The sequence below is a fragment of the Oncorhynchus keta genome, chromosome 9 (genome assembly GCF_023373465.1).
Source record: "Oncorhynchus keta strain PuntledgeMale-10-30-2019 chromosome 9, Oket_V2, whole genome shotgun sequence".
NCBI lineage: Eukaryota > Metazoa > Chordata > Actinopteri > Salmoniformes > Salmonidae > Oncorhynchus > Oncorhynchus keta.
The window spans coordinates 20,550,966-20,567,295 of NC_068429.1; the positions used below are offsets into that span (position 1 = coordinate 20,550,966).

Sequence of the window (16,330 nt, forward strand, 5' to 3'; positions counted from 1 at the left end):
GGCCAGCAGCAGCAGGAGTAGCATCAAACTGTTTTTTAAATGTTTTATCTTTGGCTCCCTCTTGAGTAATACGTGTCATAATTATTTAATCAAACAGCTTAAAGGATCAGACAAGTTCAGTACATATAGCCTAGTTTATTTTATTAAACACAGTGTTTTATATCTACAGTACCAGTCAAAAGTTTTTACACCTACTCATTCAAAGGTTTTCTTTATTATTACTATTGTCTACATTGTAGAACAATAGTGAAGACATCAACTATGAAATAACACATCGAATCATGTAGTAACTAAAACGGTGTTAAACAAATACAAAAATATTTTAGATTCTTCAAAGATTCTTTGCCTTGATGGCAGTTTCGCCCCTGCTCAACTCTAAACTTAGCACCTACTGTTGGCCTTGAACTGGCTGTCAAATAAGATAAACACATTCTTTAAATGCCTGGAAATCATTTTTCATGATAACAATAATCAAAAACAGTAATGTATTCATATCTCAATGATCCAACTATAGGAAATCTATCCACATTTTCCTCATGAAAGCAACCTTCAAAATACATTCCCAAGCAGCATTCCCATCAGAATTTCACTTTCGGTTTTACATTTTAAAAAGCCAAGTGTAATGAGTATTAAAACTGTCCAGATTGTTTAAATTGTATTAGTAATTTATAGGTAACTCGTCAATTTAGTACAGTTTATAGTGTGCAACGAGACAGTTCCTGAACCCTCGCACCAGGTTCCATTCCGGAATTTGTTTGAGGACACTCCAGTCACGTACTTCCTCTAACATTCTGGCTTCGGGGAAAATAAACACCAAAGACCCAAGCCTTAAGTCAAAACGACGGAAAAAAAACACATTTGAAACAACCAATTAAATCAAATAAGTATTGTACCTGAACACGTAACATTCTAGACACAAAATGGTAAGATATCCACGTTTCACGTATAACATTTGATGGGAAAATGTGTTAGCATGCAAAGTTAGCTAGCTGCCTAGCTAACATGTGGCAGACGCCTGACGACAGTGTCTCAAATGTGTTGTTGGTCGAACTGCTCTAGATTTAAAACCACGGCTTGTTTCAGATACATATTTACAAATCCGATGCACAATAGTTAATTAATACCATTTGAAATGACAATGAAACATACTATACGAATAGGCCCGCTGGACTGAATTGTTTTGATCTTGCCTTACCTCAAGTAGCTAAGCAATTAGCTAACCAAGTTACTTTAATGGTCATCATTCCAAACATATTTTAAGGATGCTTGAGCCAAGTAAGCCGATCTTTATATATTCAGAAATAATTCGTTATTTGTGATGTGTGTTTACTTAACACACATTCAGACAGCCCTAACCCTTTTAAAAAGAAGTTGAATTGTAATCCTTCTTTGCCTCTTACCCCAGCCCCAGAACGAACACATTGAGTTACATCGCAAGCGCCATGGCCAGCGCCTGGACCATCAGGAGAGGAAGAGGAAGAAGGAGAGCCGTGAGGCCCATGAGCGCTCACATAAAGCCAGGAAGATGATTGGTCTGAAGGCCAAACTCTACCACAAACAGAGGCACTCTGAGAAGATCCAGATGAAGAAGACGTGAGTATACACTACCATGCTGCAGCACCCTTTGAAAAATCACAATAACATTTTTTTGAAAGTAGTGCACTGGGCCTTTACTAGTCCTGTATTAATGGACCAATATAGTTGTCTGTAGCGTGGGCAAACAAATGTTTCCTTTGATTTGCCATTGCTGCTGTTTGTTGACAGCTATGTACCACAACCTGTTTCACCACAGCCTCAAAATGCACGAACAGAGGAAGACCAAGCAGAAGAACGACGACAAGACGCCTGAGGGAGCAGTACCAGCCTACTTGCTGGACAGAGAGGGACAGTCACGCGCCAAGATCCTCTCCAACATGATCAAACAGAAGAGGAAGGAGAAGGCTGTGAGTATTCGATGCCTTGCTTGTTTGTGTTTTCATCATGTCTCACCGAAGACAGTGTATGTCTGGACAGATTATCTTGTATAAAAGGGAACAATACCTAGCTGACATTGTTTCAAATGTCAACATAAAACTGTATGGATTGGTTTCCAGCAATCCCATATTAAGCCTAGTCCTTAACATAAATGCACTTTCAATGAAAGTGTGCAAAGCCCAAGCCAGTTTAGTTGAAAACAGGTTCTTAAAGGTGTCCTGAAATGCTCTCTGATCGGATATTCTGTTTCTCCCTGTAGGGTAAATGGGAGGTGCCCCTGCCCAAGGTTCGGGCCCAGGGGGAGACGGAGGTGCTCAAAGTAATCCGTACAGGCAAGAGGCAGAAGAAGGCCTGGAAGAGGATGGTGACCAAAGTGTGCTTTGTAGGTGACAACTTCACCCGCAAGCCTCCCAAATATGAACGCTTCATCAGACCCATGGTAAGGAGGGTGGTGCCATTACTCACTAGCATACTGTGTGTGTGTATATATGTGTGTGTGTATAATATATATTTATTGTGTGTGTGTGTGTATATATTAGAGGTCGGCCGATTATTATTTTAACGCCGATACCCATTATTGGAGGAGCACAAAAAGCCGATACCGATTAATCGGACGTTTTTTACATTTTATTTTTAAATATATACATATTTGTAATAATGACAATTACAACAATACTGAATGAACAATGAACACTTATTTTAACTTAATATAATACATCAATAAAATCAATTTAGTCTCAAATAAATAATGAAACATGTTCAATTTGGTTTAAATAATGACAAAACAGTGTTGGAGATGAAAGTAAAAGTGCAATATGTGCTATGTAAGAAAGCTAACGTTTAAGTTCCTTGCTCAGGACATGAGAACATTTGAAAGCTGGTGGTTCCTTTTATCATGGGTCTTCAATATTCCCAGGTAAGAAGTTTTAGGTTCTAGTTATTATAGGACTATTTCTCTCTATACCATTTGTATTTCATATACCTTTGACTATTGGATGTTCTAATAGGTACTTTAGTATTGCCAGCCTAATCTCGGGAGTTGATAGGCTTGAAGTCATAAACAGTGCAATGCTTGAAGCACAGCGAAGAGCTGCTGGCAAATGCAGGAAAGTGCTGTTTGAATGAATGAATGAATGCTTACGAGCCTGCTGCTGCTTTCCACCGCTCAGTCAGACGTCAAATCATAGACTTAATTATAATATAATAACACGCAGAAATATGAGCCATTAATATGTTAAAATCTGGAAACTATCATTTCGAAAACAAAACGTTTATTCTTTCAGTGAAATACGGAACCGTTACGTATTTTATCTAACAGGTGGCATCCATAAGTCTAAATATTGCTGTTACATTGCACAACCTTTAATGTTATGTCATAAATATGTAAAAATCTGGCAAATTAGTTTGCAACGAGCCAGGCGGCCCAAACTGTTGCTTATACCCTGACTCTGTGTGCGATGAACGCAAGAGAAGTGACACAATTTCCCTAGTTAAAATAAATTAATCTTAGCAGGCAATTAACTAAATATGCCGGTTTAAAAAATATACTTGTGTATTGATTTTAAGAAAGGAGTTGATGTTTATGGTTAGGTACAAATTGGTGCTACAACAGTGCTTTTTTTCGCGAATGCGCTTGTTAAATCACCCTTTTGGCGAAGTAGGCTGTGATTCAATGATAAATTAACAGGCACCGCTTCAATTATATGCAACGCAGGACATGCTAGATAAACTAGTAATATCATCAACCATGTGTAGTTAACTAGTTTTTCATAAGATTAATGCTAGCTAGCACCTTACCTTGGCTCCTTGCTGCACTCACATAACAGGTAGTTGGCCTGCCACGCAGTCTCCTCGTGGAGTGCAATGTAATCGGCCATAATCGGTGTCTAAAAATGCCGATTACCGATTGTTATGAAAACTTTAAATCGGCCCTAATTAATCGTCCATTCCGATTAAAATCGGTCGACCTCTAGTGTGTGTATATATATGATAGAGGTCGGCCGATTAATCAGAATGGCCGATTTAATTAGGGCCGATTTCAAGTTTTCATAACAATCGGAATTCTGTATTTTTGGGCGCCAAATTGCTGATTCTTTAAAAAATATATTTTTAAAATTAATTTTTTGCACCTTTATTTAACTAGGCAAGTCAGTTAAGAACACATTCTTATTTTCAATGACGGCCTAGGAACGAGGCAGAACGACAGATTTTTAACCTTGTCAGCTCGGGGGATCCAATCTTGCAACCTTGCAGTTAACTAGTGGTCCTTCTGTGGCTCAGTTGGTAGAGCATGGCGCTTGTAACGCCAGGGTAGTGGGTTCGATTCCCGGGACCACCCATACGTAGAATGTATGCACACATGACTGTAAGTCGCTTTGGATAAAAGCGTCAGCTAAATGGCATATATTATTTATATTATTAGTCCAATGCTCTAACACCTGATTACATTGCACTCCACGAGGAGCCTGCCTGTTACGCAAATGCAGTAAGCTAAGGTAAGTTGCTAGCTAGCATTAAACTTATCTTATAAAACACAATCAATCAATCACTGTCATTGCTCCAATGTGAACCATAAAGTCAATGCCTTTCTTAAAATCAATACATAGAAGTATATATTTTTAAACCTGCATATTTGGCTAAACAAATCCAGGTTAGCAGGCAATATTGACCAGGTGAAATTGTCATTTCTCTTGCGTTCATTGCACGCAGAGTCAGGATACATGCAACAGTTTGGGCCGCCTGGCTCTTTGCGAACTAATTTGCTGTACTTTTATGTAATTATGACATAACATTGAAGGTTGTGCAATGTAACAAGAATATTTAGACTCATGGATGCCAGCCGTTAGATAAAATACGGAACGGAATAGACATTTTGTTTTCGAGGTGATAGTTTCCGGGTTAGTCAAAGGTATATGGTTTAGAGAGAAATAGTCGACGCGTTATAATTCCTCTAACTTGCGGCTGAACTTGAAAGGTGTTCCTTCCTTATTTTTTACCATTCATGTCTTCCATAGAGAATGTCTTGATCTACATCAAATAAGGTCTGTGTTTCGTGCAGGCTTAAACCGCCTCGGCATTTTGATACCTGTGTAAATCTCACTAGGATAAGGTAACGTCAACACATTTTCATAAATCCACTCTACAAAAAAATTATCTTCGCTTATATTTAGCCAATATTGATCAGAGTAACCTTGTCCTTATGGATATCTACACAGTTATAAAATTGGCACGGTGGTGCAAGCCTACACGAAACACAGACCTTATTTTAAGTGAATCTAAAAATATCCTATAGAATAAATGAAGGAGCTGCTTTTCAGATTTTGCTAGAAGGTGTCATGGGAATTATGACTCGCACTTTGGTCGTCAATTCTTACCATGTCCATTATTAAAATAGGATTTCCTGCATATAGAAATTACAGTTTTTAATTTCAACATTCATCACAGGTAACTTAAGCTCTATTTTTATTCAAACAGTTGAGAGTATTGGTCTCCTAAGCAGACGCTTCTGTATCATTGTCACTTCAGAGCTGTGTGTGTGTGTGTTTATGTATTATACACTGCTCAAAAAAATAAAGGGAACACTAAAATAAAGCACCGCCAGCATTCAAAAGTGACCAAAACATCAGCCAGGAAGCATAGGAACTGAGAAGTGGTCTGTGGTTGCAACCTGCAGAACCACTCCTTTATTGGGGGTGTCTTGCTAATTGCCTATAATTTCCACCTGTTGTCTATTCCATTTGCACAACAGCATGTGAAATGTATTGTCAATCAGTGTTGCTTCCTAAGTGGACAGTTTGATTTCACAGAAGTGTGATTGACTTGGAGTTACATTGTGTTTAAGTGTTCCCTTTATTTTTTTGAGCAGTGTATTAAGTTAAAATAAGTGTTCATTGAGTATTGTTGCAGTTGTCATTATTACAAAATGTGTGTGTGTGTATGATATATATATATATATATTTTTATTTTATATAAATCGTCCGATTTAATCGAAATCAGCTTTTTTTGTCCTCCAATAATCAGTATCGGTATCGGCGTTAAAATCACAATCGGTCGACCTCTTATTTATTTATATATGAGTTTAAATATCTTTGGCTAAGGTGTACTGTATGTATGTATGTGTGTATATATATATAAGGTGTGCTGTATGTATATATAAGGTGTGCTGTATGTATGTATGTATGTATATATATATATATATTACATACATACATACAGTACACCTTAGCCAAAGATATTTAAACTCAGTTTTTCACAATTGCTGACATTTAATCCTAGTAAAAAATTCCCTGTCTTATGTCAGTTAGGCTCACCACTTTCTTTTGAGAATTTGAAATGTCAGAATAATAGTAGTGATTTATTTCAGCTTTTATTTCTTTCATCACATTCACAGTGGGTCAGAAGTTTACATGCAATCAATTAGTATTTGGTAGCCGTGCCTATAATTCTTTACGTTTTGGGTAGCCTTCCGCAAGCTTCCCACAATAAGTTGGGTGAATTTTGGCCCATTCCTCCTGACAGAGCTGGTGTAACTGAGTCAGGTTTGTAGGTCTCCTTTATCGCACACGCTTTTTCAGTTCTGCCCACACATTTTCTATAGGATTGAGGTCAGGGCTTTGTGATGGCCACCCCAATACCTTGACTTTGTCTTTAAGACATTTTCCTGCAACTTTGGAAGTATTCTTGGGGGTCATTGTCCATTTGGAAAACCCATTTGCCACCAAACTTTGACTTCCTGACTGATGTCTTGAGACGTTGCTTTAATATATCCACATAATTTTCCTACCTCATGATGCCATCTATTTTGTGAAGTGCACCAGTCCCTCCTGCAGTGACCAAAAAGTGGCATTTGTGTCCTCATTACCAGTAAAACGTAATCAAAACATATTTGTTTGCTGTTTCGTTGTTAAGTCGTTTTCATTCTCAATCAGGATTTTATCATCCATGTCAAGCAGTGAAGTTTCAGCTCTGTCTGTCCGTGGCCTCTCTTCCTCGGTGTGCTCTGTCACTGTGTCCGTTTCCATCTTGTCCAGCTGTGTATGTAAATGTCACGCGAATCCTGTTTCTTGTCTGCATCGAAGTAACGGTCCTTGTACCTAGCATCGAACATGGGGGCGACACAGTAAAGAGGCTCAGAGAGAATGCCACCGAATTGTTTGTTCACAGCCTTGAGTACTTTTGTAAGTTAACCCCTCGGTCTGTGTCGGCAGTTTTGTTGAGCGGGCGTTTCAATGCCATGACCGAGGATATCACGTCTGCTGCAGACGCAGTTGATGAGCTCGTTTCTTGAGTCAGTTGTTCAAATGGAGAAATGAGTGTGTTCATGTTGCAAACATGTTCTCAAATGCCATTGAAATAGCAGCAGCGGTATGAGAACCAGCACATTCTTGAAAATGCAATACGGCTTTCTTCAGTACGAAATCCTTATCGACCCACTGTGCTGTCAGACTCTGCATGCTCATGGGGCTAACATCGTTGGTCCAAATGTCAGTTGTGAAGCTAATACCAGTGGCGCCCATAGCAAGTAGCTCATGGATGTGTTTCAACAATACTGTAACTCCGGTAGGGCAACATCTGAAAAATAGCACATACTTGGTAGTGTGTACCGGTGCTCGATGAGTCGGGGAAAGCCAACATCATCCACAACAGAGAAAGGTTGATTGTCACGGGCAATGAATTTCATTGTCTTGGCGTTTAATGGATTTTGCCTTTTGATTTGTCTCGCTGAAATGTTCTTACTCTTTCAAATGACTGCTGGACCTGAACTTGTTTAGTTGTTGGGGTCCCACCAAAGTGTCCGATTTCAAATAGGCTTTTACAGCGAAAGCACCATAAACGATTGTTAGGTCAGAGCCAAGCCACAGAAAAACAGCCATTTTCCAGCCAAAGAGAGGAGTCACAAAAAGCACAAAGAGAAAATTAATCACTAACCTTTGATCTTCATCAGATGACACTCATAGGACTTCATGTTACACAATACATGTGTTTTTTTGTTCGATAGTGCATATTTAGATTTTAAATAATCTCAGTATACAAATCAAATCAAATCAAATTTATTTATATAGCCCTTCGTACATCAGCTGATATCTCAAAGTGCTGTACAGAAACCCAGCCTAAAACCCCAAACAGCAAACAATGCAGGTGTAAAAGCACAGTGGCTAGGAAAAACTCCCTAGAAAGGCCAAAACCTAGGAAGAAACCTAGAGAGGAACCGGGCTATGTGGGGTGGCCAGTCCTCTTCTGGCTGTGCCGGGTAGAGATTATAACAGAACATGACCAAGATGTTCAAATGTTCATAAATGACCAGCATGGTCGAATAATAATAAGGCAGAACAGTTGAAACTGGAGCAGCAGCACAGTCAGGTGGACTGGGGACAGCAAGGAGCCTTCATGTCAGGTAGTCCTGGGGCACGGTCCTAGGGCTCAGGTCAGTTGAAACTGGAGCAGGAGCATGGCCAGGTGGACTGGGGACAGCAAGGAGTCCTCATGTCAGGTAGTCCTGGGACATGGTCCTAGGGCTCAGGTCCTCCGAGAGAGAGAAAGAAAGAGAGAAGGAGAGAATTAGAGAACGCACACTTAGATTCACACAGGACACCGAATAGGACAGGAGAAGTACTCCAGATATAACAAACTGACTGACCCTAGCCCCCGACACATAAACTACTGCAGCATAAATACTGGAGGCTATACATTGGCGCATTATGTTCACTAGTTCCAAAAACATCCGGTGATATCATTTTACAGAAATACTCATTATAAATGTTGATGAAAATACAGTTGCTAGACATGGAAATACAGATACAGCGGTTGCATTAAGGAGAAGTGTATCAGATTCCAAAAAAGCTTAACGGGAAAAAGCAAACCGTGCAATAATCTGAGTACAGCTTTCAGACAACAAAGCAGCCAAAAAGATATCCACCATATTGGGTAGTCAACATTAGTCATAAATAGCATTATAAATATTCACTTACCTTTGATCTTCATCAGAATGCACTCCCAGGAATCGCAGGTCAACAATAAATGTTTGTTTTGATTGATAATGTCCATTTTTGTCTAAAGAGCTACTTTTGTTAGCACTTTTGGTAAACAAATCCAAAGTCATGAAGCGCGTTCCCTAATTGCAGACGAAATGTAAAAAAGTTACGTTACTGTCTGTAGAAACATGTCAAACGATGTATGGAATCAATCTTTAGGATGTTTAACATAACTTCAAAAATATTCCAACCGGAGAATTCCTTTGTCTTCAGAAAAGCAAAGGAACGCAGCTACCTCTCATGTGAAATGCGCGTGACCAGCGCGTGACTGCTGGCAGACCTCGGACTCATTCCTCTCTCACTACTGTGAAGATCCCACTTCACAGTAGAATCCTCAAACAAGTTTCTAAAGACAGTTGACATCTAGTGAAAGCCTTAGGAAGTGCAACATAACCAATATCCCACTGTGTATTCAATAAGGGCTGGGTTGAAAATTGACCAACCTCAGATTTCCCACTTCCTGTTTGGATTTCTTCCCAGGTTTTTGCCTGCCATATGAGTTCTGTTATACTCAGACCGTTTTAGAAACTTCAGAGTGTTTTCTATCCAATACTATTAATAATATGCATATATTAGCAACTGGGACTGAGGAGCATGTAGTTTACTCTGGGCACCTTTCACCCCAAGCTACTCAATACTGCCCCTGCAGCCATAAGAAGTTACTGCTTATTGCACATTTTATAAAACCGACTAAACGGCCTGTATCGCAATCTTTGTTTGACTAAAATGCTGCAGTAATGCGTGTGAAACTGAGCATTCATTTTCCACAATGAAAATTGGTACAACCGTTTTTAGTAGTGTATGCTCTGCTCAAGATTTGAGTTGAAACATCAACAGGGTATGATTCGAAAGATTAATTTATCCTCTTACAGTAAAATAATGTCTCATTTGAGGTTGGACCAACCTCAAATGCAAGTAGCAAGTTAACTCTTGCCAAAATCTGTACAAATTAAGCCCAATGCGTTTCTATGGGCTTAGGTTAAAAATAAGCTTGTCACCTGCCTTCCCGCCTTTGGGACAATGACTCCCATTGTTAGGATGGAGACATGAGCATCTCGTCATTATATACAGATCTCTGGTGTGAATGGAAAGGTGCACAGACAGAGCGAACGAGACGAGACCAAAAAGACATGAGAACAAGTGGATATAAATACAAAACTAAATTATGCGATACATGCATTTTTAGAATATCACGCAAACAGATAATTAATTTGAATATATCCCCCAGCCCTAATGTGTATGTTCTCTAATGTACAGTATTTGGCATGTTGACGCCTTTCTCAGTTAGTTGCAGTGTTTGAAACTTTGACGTGTTAACACCCTCATCACTGTGTGAGCGACTACATTTGTAAAATGTATCAGTCTAGAGCAACTTAGTTACAACCAATGCATTCAACTAAATGACATGAAACAACTTAAATTTACTTAAACGTTTTGCTCTTTGGGAACCATTGGCAAACTTCCTCCAGTGTGCTCAGTGTTGAACAGGTTTTTCCACTTCTTTCAATGATGTTCCTAGTTAAGAGGCAAAAAACCCTGAAATAAAATGTCCCACCCGCCTCTGCCCTATTCTCTCTTCAGGGTCTACGCTTCAAAAAGGCCCATGTGACCCACCCGGAGCTGAAGGCCACATTCTGTCTTCCCATCCTGGGTGTGAAGAAGAACCCCTCGTCACCCCTCTACACCACCCTGGGGGTCATCACCAAGGGAACCGTGGTAGAGGTCAACGTCAGCGAGCTGGGCCTGGTAACGCAGGGGGGAAAGGTCATCTGGGGTGAGTCAGCTCCTGTCCTCTCACATGGATATTTATCTGGATCAATATGGGCCGGTTTCCCGGACACCAATTTACGCCTAGTTCTGGACTAAAAAGCACTTTCCATGGAGATTCTCCATTAAACATGCTTAGTCCACGACTAAGCTTAGACTGTCTGGGAACCCGGCCCTATATGTTATTTATTTAACCAGAGGGCTGCAGATTTGTGGGGGTTGGTGTAGTCCGGCATTGCTACAGGAGGATGTATACTTTTATTAAACGGTGCAGAAATGTCTGATAAGACAGGTGTGGCCAAAGTAAAGAATAGTGATTGATGACAATATATTAGATTGAACTCACTCCTGACAACACTAATATAAAACTGCATACAATCTCAGTGTAATTCAATTTCTGAAATGTAGCGATTAAAATGTCTCTTCTTCCCCAGGTAAATACGCCCAGGTGACAAATAACCCAGAGAACGACGGCTGCATTAATGCTGTACTGCTGGTGTAAAATGAAGAACTCTATGGGACGTTTTCCCAGACACAGATTAAGCCTAGTACTGGACTAGAGCATTTATGGAGACTCTCCATTGACCTTGTTTAATAGTCCAGGAATAGGCTTAATCTGTGTCCAGGAAACCGCTCCTCTATACAGACTGCCTGTACCATGCAGCCAGAGTTGGGGCTGGCATGGAATAACAGACATCTGTGGTTAAACCGTATGATGGAGAAAACATCAGGCATATTTTGCAACAAGGTGTCTCGTAACTAAATTCTGGACTGTGACTAAAAGTGTTTGTCAAATAGTTGTCATTTGTTTTTCTTGGTTGCATATTGCCTCAACAAGATTCATATGTGACTGCGCTCTGAGAAGGGGGGGGGTCCTTCAAAACTGATTAAGTGCAATGCTTATGAAAAAGGATGGTGGGAGAAAGCCAGCCTATACAAGTCCCCTGCACTCCTCAGAAAAGTCTGACAGCAGGCAAGCCCGTTGATGTCTGGATACCTGAGGGTCATCCAAAGTCCCCACAGAAGAGTAGATGGTAGATGTTCTCTTTTTCTTTGCCGTCGGCATCTACAGACCGATTTATCAGACCTACAAAATCACCTTTCATCATAAATTACTACTCATTATGATTCGTAGATCGTTCACTCCGCAGCTGCTAACTGCAACGCTGTGCATTGGTCCAGCTTGCTGCTGATGGTCTTGCAGCCCTTTACGGAGAAGAGCTTCTCTGTTTTCTCTGGCCGACTGGTTAGCCACTTCCTGGTTGGGCTTCAGGCCCTTGGCAGCCATCTCAACCATGTCACACATCAGATGTGACGGGTTAGGGAAAAGAAACAAGGATGGACAGAATAAAAAATGAATTTTGTATTTGAGGTCTAAAAAGCCTTGTTTTCTAATTCCAGGATTATAAACACAGAAGGGACTAATCTTAACATTAGACACGTGTAACTTGATCTTTCAATGCATGATTTGTTAAATACGAGAACGACAACCGTGCATCTAAAGAGTGATAGTGAACAGCTGGCTTACTCTGCTTGTTGTAGGACAAGGAGAGCGGTGTTTCCAAATCCTTCAGCTCCATCTCTGTCTCGCCCTGCTCTCCAGAAGTCCAGGGCCACCTGAACTATTTTATCTCCTCCAGTGTTGCTATGGAGATGAGCAACACAGTAAATATTAAGGGATCAGAAATAACTTCATTTTGTATGATTAAACGTCTTATTGACAGCTGACTTTCAGCTAAGTAAAATAGTCACTACAGGTCACTTAGTTGTGGCCAAAATTTAAGAATGACACATTCATTTTCACAAAGTCTGCTGCCTCAGTTTGTGTGAGGGCAATTTACATTTTCTCCAGAATGTTTTGAAGAGTGATCAGATGAATTGCAATTAATTGCAAAGTCCCTCTTGGGCATGCAAATGAACTGAATCCCAAAAACACATTCCCACTGCGCTGCCACAAAAGGACCAGCTGACATGTTAGTGATTCTCTCATTGACACAGGTGTGAGTGTTGACGAGGACAAGGCTGGGGATCACGGTCATGCTGATTGAGTTCCAATAACAGACTGGAAGCTTCAAAAAGGAGGGTGGTGCTTGGAATCATTGTTCTTCCTCGCCAACCATGGTTACCTGCAAGGAAACACGTGCCGTCATCATTGCTTTGCACAAAAAGGGCTTCACAGGCAAGGATATTGATGCAGAACATTGATGCAGTAGTAGCTAAGATGGGGAGAAGTCTGTCTATAATAAAGTGATGCTCTGCCTTAACACTATCAACAAGGCAGGTCCTACAGGCCCTAGTTTTGTCACACCTTGACTACTGTTCAGTCGTGTGGTCAGGTGCCACAAAAAAGGACTTAGGAAAAGTGCAATTGGCTCAAAACAGGGCAGCATGGCTGGCCCTTGGATGTACACAGAGCTAATATTAATAATATGCATGTCAATCTCTCCTGGCTGAAAGTGGAGGACAGAATTGACTTAATCACTACTTTTATCTATAAGACATGTTGAACGTACTGAGCGGTCTGTCTAAACTACTGGTACACAGTTCGGACACCCATGCATGCCCAACAAGACATGCCACAGGTCTCTTCACAGTCCCCAAGTCCAGAACAGACTATGGGAGGCACAGAGTACTACATAGAGCCATGACTACATGGAACTCTGTTCCACATCAAGTCATTGACGCAAGCAGTACAACTAGATTTAAAAGACACCTTATGGGACTGTGAAGGAACACACATTGGCACAGACACATGTATACACACAATAACATATGCACTATACATACACATGGATTTAGTACTGCAGATATGTGGTAGTGGTGGAGTAGAGGCCTGAGGGCACACAGTGTGTTGTGAAATCTGAATGTAATGTTTTTTAAATTGTATAAACTGCCTTAATTTTGCTGGACCCCAGGAAAAATAGCTGCTGCTTTGGCAGCAGCTAATGGGGATCCATAATAAATTCAAATTGCAAGTAGCCAAGGAATAAGCCCTTTACTTACTGCAAAGGAGGATATGTTAAGAAAACCAGTTGCAACAATTCATAAATCTGAAATCCCCCCCAAAAGAAACGCTACCACACTGATAGTAAAAGTTCAACATATGCTGTTATGCTGAAGGAGATCCAGTCTGATCTACAATGTTCGTGATAATAGCAACCCAGAAAAAATTATATTTGAGTCAAAGTCTGTTAAACTAGTCGCTGATTCTAGCCATCCCTTCTGGTTAGTTCTAGTCAGGCAACTTAGTCTCCCATTCAGATGACCCCCACTTTTGTTAGTGTCTTATTGGTCAAGGTCACACCAAATACTTATCACCACATCTCCTTCAGCCTGTCAGTGGACTTGATTCCCAGAACTTCAGTTAGTATATGACCCCAGCATGCCTTGTGGTCAGAAACATGCGTTCCCCATCCTGATGAGCACTTCCACAGTTAGCTCTTCTGTTGAACTTTTCCTTTGGATTGAATCCCTGTATGTCTGATGTTTATTGTGAATTTTTTTTTTTTTTTACCTTTATTTAACCAGGCAAGTCAGTTAAGAACATATTCTTATTTTCAATGACGGCCTGGGAACAGTGGGTTAACTGCCTGTTCAGGGGCAGAACGACAGATGTGTACCTTGTCAGCTCAGGGGTTTGAACTCGCAACCTTCCGGTTACTAGTCCAACGCTCTAACCACTAGGCTACGCTGCCGCATCTTAACTTAATGTCTGTTCTCACTGGACATGATTCTCAGTTATCTGAACCATGAGTGGTCAGGTGTGTCTTCCATTAAACTCCCCTTAACCTGGACACCCATCGCATCCTTGTTCTGACCGGACATTCTGTAGTGGTTGCTACCGGGCTTAAGCTCACTTAAGATTTCTTATTACATTCATGGTTCTTTGATTCTCTACAACCCTACCACTATTTTTTTAAGTATAAAAGTATTTGGTTTAATATACACTTAAGGATCTAAAGTAAAAGTATAAATCATTTCAAATTCTGTATTTATTTACGTATAGCCAGGGACGCACTCCAACATTCAGACAATTTACAGATGAAGCATGTGTGTTTAGTGAGTCCGCCAGATCAGAGGCAGTAGGGACGGTCTGTTTGGTGTTAGAATTGGACCATTTTCCTGTCCTGCTAAGCATTCAAAATGTTATGAGTACTTTTGGTGTGTGGAGTAAGTATGATATTTTCTTAAAAGGAATGTAGTGAAGTAAAACAAATAAAAAAACATGAATATTAAAGTTCAGAGACCCCCAAAAACTACTTAATTAAAAATACATTAAATTATTACTAAGTACTTTACACCACTGCCGGAAGGTTGAACGTATGTTAGGATCGTAAGAAAATCCATATGTAAATTGTTAGGATCGTAAGAATAGCCATGCGTAAAACATTAAATGTAACCGTTAAAATAGATCTGTAACTGTACAAACCTTCTGACTTAGAGTACGTGGACAACTACAAATACCTTGGTGTCTGGTTAGACTGTAAACTCTCCTTCCAGACCCACATCAAACATCTCCAATCCAAAGTTAAATCAGAATTGGCTTCCTATTTCGCAACAAAGCATCCTTCACTCATGCTGCCAAACATACCCTTGTAAAACTGACCATCCTACCAATCCTCGACTTTGGCGATGTCATTTACAAAATAGCCTCCAATACCCTACTCAATAAATTGGATGCAGTCTATCACAGTGCCATCCGTTTTGTCACCAAAGCCCCATATACTACCCACCATTGCGACCTGTACGCTCTCGTTGGCTGGCCCTCGCTTCATACTCGTGGCCAAACCCACTGGCTCCATGTCATATACAAGACCCTGCTAGGTAAAGTCCCCCCTTATCTCAGCTCGCTGGTCACCATCGCATCTCCCACCTGCAGCACGCTCTCCAGCAGGTATATCTATAGTCACCCCCAAAACCAATTATTTATTTTGCCACCTCTCCTTCCAGTTCTCTGCTGCCAGTGACTGGAACGAACTACAAAAATCTCTGAAACTGGAAACACTTATCTCCCTCACTAGCTTTAAGCACCAGCTGTCAGAGCAGCTCACAGATTACTGCACCTGTACATAGCCCAACTATAATTTAGCCCAAACAACTACCTCTCTCCCTACTGTATTTATTTTATTTATTTAGCTCCTTTGCACCCCATTATTTTTAATAATAATAATAATAATAATATGCCATTTAGCAGACGCTTTTATCCAAAGCGACTTACAGTCATGTGTGCATACATTCTACGTATTTTTATTTTTACTTTGCACATTCTTCCATTGCAAAACTACCATTCCAGTGTTTCACTTGCTATATTGTATTTACTTTGCCACCATGGCCTTTTTTTGCCTTATCTCACCTCATTTGCTCACATCGTATATAAACTTGTTTCTCCTGTATTATTGACTGTATGTTTGTTTTACTCCATGTGTAACTCTGTGTCGTTGTATGTGTCGAACTGCTTTGCTTTAACTTGGCCAGGTCGCAATTGTAAATGAGAACTTGTTCTCAACTTGCCTACCTATTTAAATAAAGGTGAAATAAATAAATAAAATATCCCTTTA

At 40.2% G+C, this 16,330-nt stretch overlaps 1 protein-coding gene across 1 annotated transcript; it reads left to right on the plus strand.

Moving 5' to 3' along the window:
- The first annotated feature begins 741 nt into the window (after nucleotides 1–741).
- LOC118387384 (ribosome biogenesis protein NSA2 homolog) lies at nucleotides 742–11,567 on the plus strand. Its single transcript, XM_035775685.2, has 6 exons — nucleotides 742–923; nucleotides 1,406–1,593; nucleotides 1,793–1,943; nucleotides 2,234–2,413; nucleotides 10,587–10,779; nucleotides 11,207–11,567. The coding sequence occupies exons 1-6, from the start codon at nucleotides 921–923 to the stop codon at nucleotides 11,272–11,274; spliced, it is 783 nt and encodes a 260-aa protein (XP_035631578.1). The 5' UTR covers nucleotides 742–920; the 3' UTR covers nucleotides 11,275–11,567.
- Nucleotides 11,568–16,330: the final 4,763 nt, after the last annotated feature.

Excerpts from the sequence above, each read along its gene's own strand:
- LOC118387384 (XM_035775685.2), top strand. Across the intron at positions 1,944-2,233 it reads AGAAGAGGAAGGAGAAGGCT|GGTAAATGGGAGGTGCCCCT; the intron begins GTGAGTATTCGA and ends TTCTCCCTGTAG. Across the intron at positions 2,414-10,586 it reads AACGCTTCATCAGACCCATG|GGTCTACGCTTCAAAAAGGC; the intron begins GTAAGGAGGGTG and ends TTCTCTCTTCAG.